At 39.3% G+C, this 6,655-nt stretch overlaps 1 protein-coding gene across 1 annotated transcript; it reads right to left on the bottom strand.

The window, feature by feature from the left end:
- Positions 1-3,598: 3,598 nt before the first annotated feature.
- On the bottom strand, positions 3,599-6,222 carry med10 (mediator complex subunit 10). The gene is made up of 4 exons (XM_053334293.1): positions 5,989-6,222; positions 5,804-5,887; positions 4,629-4,731; positions 3,599-4,426 (listed from the first exon to the last, which is right to left on the bottom strand). Exons 1-4 carry the CDS (start codon positions 6,108-6,110, stop codon positions 4,331-4,333), a joined length of 405 nt encoding a protein of 134 aa, XP_053190268.1. The 5' UTR covers positions 6,111-6,222; the 3' UTR covers positions 3,599-4,330.
- Positions 6,223-6,655: the final 433 nt, after the last annotated feature.

Genomic DNA, 6,655 nt, shown 5'->3' with positions numbered 1-6,655 from the left:
TATGTATCTTACTTTATGTATTTTATCTTATTCTACTTTTTCAGAGAAACAGCTGAATTAAACCTCCATGAGAGATTGCACAGAGTTTCAGCACATAGGTGATGTGAGGACTTCAGCTCGCTCTACCCAGAGTTCAAGCACCTTTTAAGGTCTTCATTAAATAAACATACGGTGAGATCACACATACAAGTCTAGTTATTTAATAATATATCCCAGAAGCAATGAAATGTCTTGCTCATATTGGGGGGGTTGTTTGTCTTGTCATGATTGCAAATGAGTCTCCGATCTAGATTCATGTTTTCGGGGGATTTAATTAACTATTTAGAGAGTGCAAGGGCAACAGATCACCTGATACTACACCAAACACTCCTTCAAAATGTGATACCTGCAGGACAAAGTCAGCAGCACCGTCCACTCATGCCTTTGTGTTTTTTGAAAAGCAATTTGTCGAGCCTCCTATTTGCACTGTGAAATTGGAGAATGGAGAGCTCTTCCAGCAGGCAAAACGAAATATCACAGGGTTTTGCAATTACACCATTTACTCCACCTAGCATGTTATATGAACTCTGTCCTCCTTTTCAAGTCACCGACAATAACGAAAGGGAAGAGGAGACACCTCCACATGAATCACTTCAATCAACACCGTTGACATTCTTCTGACATTGTTCCCAAGGAAAGCGGAGACAGATTCTAAAGAAGGAAAAGGGTCTGGCTGTTGAAAAATAGGAAAGGAAGGTAACCTAGGTAACAGAGGAGGATGTTTGTTCGGGGGTGTCGGGCCTGAGCGTGCAAGAAGAGGAGGTGAAAGGAGGGAAGACGGAGAGGAGAGAGAAAGACTGCTCACCTTGGATGAGTCATCCAACATACCTCAGCACTTAATACAGAAAGATATTTACAGTAGAATACCCTCTTCATCCCCCCTCCCTTCCTTTTCTGTTTAGTCAAGCATCACGACACACATCTTTCAGGCTTGAGCACACAGTCAGAGTGTCACCCAGTGAAAGAATTGTCACGGTGTGTACCAACACAAACACAAACTGGATAAAAACAGTCTTTAATTTCATTTCTTAGCTCTTTGAATTGGCTTTTTATTAGATTGAAATGGATGCCCTTGACCACTGCCACTGTGACTCACTTGCAGTGTGGGTGTTCGTCATCTGGACACAAAAGTGAGTGATTAATGGGTGAAAATAGGCTTAAAAAATGAAGAGCAGGACAATAGAAGCTGCCGACGACAATTCGCTCTGCTGATGGCGTCATGGATTACCTGTTTCTTTATGAGACCTTCAGAGTTAAAGATGTTACCTTGGTACGCATTTTAAAACATCAATGTGTCATTCCCAAATGACTATTTCTGCTGTATGACTGCCTTAACGTGGATACCACAGATGATGATTGCCAGCTACAGGGCTTCATGGATCCACTGTTTTTTTCAAATAACCAAGACCTGACCCAACATAACAAATATAAATGTCCTTGGATCGTTTTAGATTGGTTCTGACTGTCCTCGGGTCCCTTTTGGACAGTATGTTGCACATTTATCCAACTATGTACTGCTCATTCATCCATTTACATACACATACAGGCCAGTGTGCCACCTTTTTTCCTGAAAACAGCCAGTGTGCCACCTTTACAGACCATGGGTTTACAAGGAGAACTGGATACGTCACAGGCATGGCATGTTCATTCCAATGAAATGAAAACATGAAAACATACTGCGCCCATGTAGCATACTCACTAGACACTTCCACCGGCCAAGACCACTAACCTTCTGGCTAATTTATATAGGGAAATAACAATTCAATCGTGTGGCTCTTCTAGACTCTCGAAAAACTGATCAAACCAAATGGATTACATTTTAATAGTGAAACAAGGCATGATGTCAGACGTCTCTTACACAATTTAAGTCTATAGGAAAAAGTATTTTTGGGCCCAATAGTGTCACGTGGCGTTGTAATTGGTTCAATTGGTCAATTGGCTTGGTAGACATTAGCAGTAAGCTAGCTTGCACGAAAGGCAGTGGCTGTATGTTTATTTGCAGCTCATCAGAAACTCTTCTTTCTGTTCATTCCCTCCAATAACCTCTTTCCCTGTATAAAAACAGATCAACCCAAGGAGACACACACATTTTTTGCTCAACTTAAAACATGTACATGCTTTCTCTCTGAACACCATCCTCATTCTGTGAGCTATGAAGTTCAACTAAAGGAAGGAGGACTTATTACCAAATCTAATAAGTCAATGTACACAGGGGGCATGTGATTAATGTTGCCATATAGGAATAATTTGAAGATATCCTTTAATATTGAAACTATGAACATAAATGAATAAAATAAAATGACTACAAAAGAAAGGTAACTGCACACTGGAATCAGAACTCCCTTAAGTTTCTCAATGCTAATAAATGTAGCTAATAAAGTATAAGGTCTGATGTTAGTGTGCATGTACCTTTTTGTTCTATTCTCATTGTTTTTGCACCCTTGAACATATCCCACTGACGTTTCATATAACTGTCACATATAACTGTCCTTGCCAGAATAAATGATGAGCTCAACAGCAGTAGTGTATGCTAATTGCTTATTTCCTTAATGTGAAAATGTGCCCATAATACAGATTCTGATAGAAAACGTATAATAGTATAATGTTAATAATATTATTAATGCTACAGTAACATTAAATAATGTGATTTCTTCAAACAACAGATAAAGCTCTTTGTATTTAAGCATGGACTCTGTGACTCTGCTGTTCTCCTGCTATAAGGTGGAAGATCAATCCTTGGTAAACCACAGTTGACTAAATGTGACGCGTGTTCAGAAATCCTCAGGGAAGGGAGACAGCGAGGGGAGAGGGCTGTCTGTATTACCCTGCTGCATAGATCACAAACCAATAACAGGCCTCATTTCCCTCCTTCTGTCTCAGATAGGCCTCCAGGGTCAGAGGGGCGTGTCGTCCTGGTTAAGCCTCAGCAGGAGGAGGCGTGTTGGGCCATGACCTGCTTGATGACGCAGCCCTGTCTGTTTCCTGAGCATATGTCCCTACAGTGTATATATAGGCACGCTATAGGTACAAGGAAGACAGAGACACTTGAGCTGAATGAAGCAGACACGTCATTGACACATCCTCACGTCTATGCAGGTCATGTCTGCAGGTGTCCCACTAACATATTTACTCATGTTACCAGTATGGAAATCATCTCATTTTCAGCAGTGGTCTCCTGTATTACTGTGCAGTATTTCAGTCTTTTCATTCTAGGAAATAATGCTTTAGGGAACCATGTATTTGAATTTTTAGAGATAATGACATTTAATATTGGCATAAGATATCCACCTTGAAAATGACTGTACACTAACAAGTGAGTGAGCCCACTGTGATCATCTTTATATATATCTTAATTTCATAATATTCACTTCATGAATGTTTAAAAAATATCAAATATTCACTTCGGTGATTTTACTGATTTTTTAATATTATAGAATTAAATACAGTATTAAAATCTACTGATATATTTGATATATTCAGTAATATTGTCTATTACAGCATGCAAATGTTAAGAGTGAGACCAATTTTATTAAATAAAATCGACAAAAAACACAATATCAGTCCAACAAGGATCATTTATTAACAAAAATTATAATACAAACAAGTTACAAATAAAGAGTGGACTCATTTCTGACCATGTTGAGTGATCAGGCACAGAATTACCATCAAATAACATCTGCATTCAATTATCATGGCCATTAGAAACCTGAGCTGGATACAAAATGTTATGAATTGTGTGTGGTACAAATGTATGTCGCATAATTATTAGGAAGCATTACAAAAAGGTAGAGTGTATAAATATACCATATGTACAACCGATGAAGTTTAATTCCTTAATGCAGAATCAGAAAAGGCGCTGCGTAGCGTTTTCTTCTGTACAGTTGGGAGTTGTAGAAATACTACTGCTGTTAACTCAAGTGTCCATGCAAGAAAAAAACAAAAAACAGGGACGTTAAAAAGCGAATGTGGCTCCTAGCAACGCAACAACCCAAATGCGGAAAATTACTTGTTTGCCCTCTCTACTTTTGATTTGTATTTCTTTAAATGAACAAAATTTCAATATAGGGTAGAGCGGACAAGATTGGCTGAGTCGGGCTGCTGAGCACAAATTAAAACCTTCTCCCCGTAGATACCGCTCGGCAACAGCATCACGACATGTATGAGAAATTATAACAGGCTATTTTCACATCCTGCCAGCAACCGCAGAGGATCCTGCTCAGTCGAACTCTGTCCGGACTTTTCAATTCGAGGGTCACAGGTTGAAGGTCGGGGGGTCTTGGTGCAGCAGCCACTAGGAGGGGGCGTCATCTCCGTGTATAGCCTTATATTTGGACATCTCCTCTGGAAAGACTTTGCCGAGCTCGGAGATTAGGAGGCTCTTGAATTTCTAGAGTGAAACAAATAGGACAGCAATGGTTGGTTTATAACTGATGTATTACAGGACCTTATTTTACATAAAATAAGAAGCAGAGATCTTCAAATACAGTATGTGTACAGGAGCATAAAATCAGTGAAATAGTTTGAAGGCTCTGGTGATTGTTGTGGTATCCCTGGTGTGGAATCTCAGCGACCCTGGCACTATCTCTTACCGTCATGGTGTCAATCTTTCCTTTGACCTGCTCGTTCCTCGCCAAGGCTCTCTCCAGACACTCCTTGGTGTACAGCTGAGGGTTTCGGCCTTGATCGATGTAACTGCAAAAATACAGCATAATATCAGCTAAAAAGACTGTGATAAAGCTATGAAGCACAAACATTTTGCATGCTATTATCTACATTTTGTAAAGTGGCCTTACAAATGCGCCTTCCACATAACTTATGAGACTCCAGGCCTTGACTAAATCAGTTCAGAACACTTTGTGATTTGGTTCATGATCCACTTACGTTAAAAATTGTTTGCTTATTTTCTATTATTCCTACTATCCTCCACAGACCTGCCTAAAAACAATAGTCAAGTGCCCAAATGAACATTGAATAGTTTTTTGTTTCTTGCTATAGATCCCTTCATAATGCACTTACAATGGGAGGACACAATCCACAATCTTCAATCTGTGCAAAAATGTATTTCAAAGTTTATCTGAAGCTAGTATGAAGCTTCAGCTGTCCAAATGAGTCAAATCAAATAGATAGCTTTCAATCTTACCAAAGGGCTAAAGTCCCTGTTTTTGATACCATACTTTCACAGCAGCTCAATAAGGAAACGCAAAGATTTGATACTAAACGGCTGTAAATGTGTCAGATATCCACTGTATGACTAACTCAAACTACCAAAGCCTCATATGCAGTTATGATGCATAAAATGACACACTGTAGATTTTGATCCCCTCAACACTTACACTGAAAGCACATTTTGAATAGGATCTTTTAATTGGCAGTATGAACAGGAGGAATGATTACTGTGAGGAAAATATCTTTCAGTGTTCATATGAACACCTGACTGTTGTTTTAGGTAGACTTACTTTACAAATGATGAACCTATCCTTTAACACAGTACAAAGTGCAGAGTGAGAACAAAAACAATGAAGCTGAAAACTGTAGGTGTTATTAGTACAGTATGTATATGCCGAATGTAAGAAGAGTCTCTCAACAGTACAGAGAAAGTAATATGATGTATGTAAGGTAACCATATTGTGGGGCAAGGGACCATTATATTAAATTGTCAGATTTTTCAACGGAGTCTCGCATGGTTGAAAGTAGAGTAGTCGATAGTAGAATATGAGGCAATACACACAGATGGACACAATAATACATCAGGTTTTGGACTCACTCAAACACCTCCAGCGGTACGTTAATCTCATGTAGCTGCTGACGGCACTTCTCGATGTCTTGCAGTCCAGATATCATGAAATTTCTAGAAGGGGAGGGGGCAAAAAATATTAGCCAACCTGTTTAAAATGTGTTTTATTTACAGATTCGTACCCGTGTTGTCGAGCTGGGTGAAACATGACTCACAGTTTTTGGTTGAGACCGGTCTGGCTGCTCGGCTGGAAGTCGCTTACTATGATCCCCAACTGTCGAATATTCTCGATAAATTTCTCCAGATGCTCCTCCAGGTTGTCGAACTTTTCCGCCATTTTATTAAGTGTCAGTGAAACCCGCGAAAGCAAAAGAAAGACATATAAAAGAGTCGGTGTACAAGAATCCTTTTGTCAAATTAACGCTATTTACTGTTAGCCACCGACACTACGACAGCCACAACGTCGAAGTGCTTTACGGCTGTGTGAAAGCCAATCGTTGCTGCGGATACTGCTTCTGCTACCATGGCTACGTCAAATGAGAGGAAGTCGTTTTCCGACGCTGAGTGTCGTGCAGCCAAATAGGAAGCTGCTTCTTTGTCGAGAGCAGAAACACACAGAGAAACGATATTAATGCAGCTGTTACACTATCAGAAACAGCACTGTCTTATTATAATAATAAATGTTCAACATATTATTCTAATTTTATTCAGAATACTGTACGTGCTGTTGACACTATTGTGTCTCAAATGTGTATTATGTCTCAAAAGTGAAAGCATGAAGGCGACACTGCTTATGTCATTTAATTCTTTTTTTTAACAAAGGATAGTATTATACTGCTAATTTACAGATGTGTTAAGGATAATTTCAAAGACGATTAAAAA

This window comes from Scomber japonicus, chromosome 15 (assembly GCF_027409825.1).
Source record: "Scomber japonicus isolate fScoJap1 chromosome 15, fScoJap1.pri, whole genome shotgun sequence".
Classification (NCBI taxonomy): Eukaryota; Metazoa; Chordata; class Actinopteri; order Scombriformes; family Scombridae; genus Scomber; species Scomber japonicus.
The sequence above is the reverse complement of the archived record's forward strand: the minus strand, read 5'-3'. Positions and strand labels throughout refer to the sequence as shown.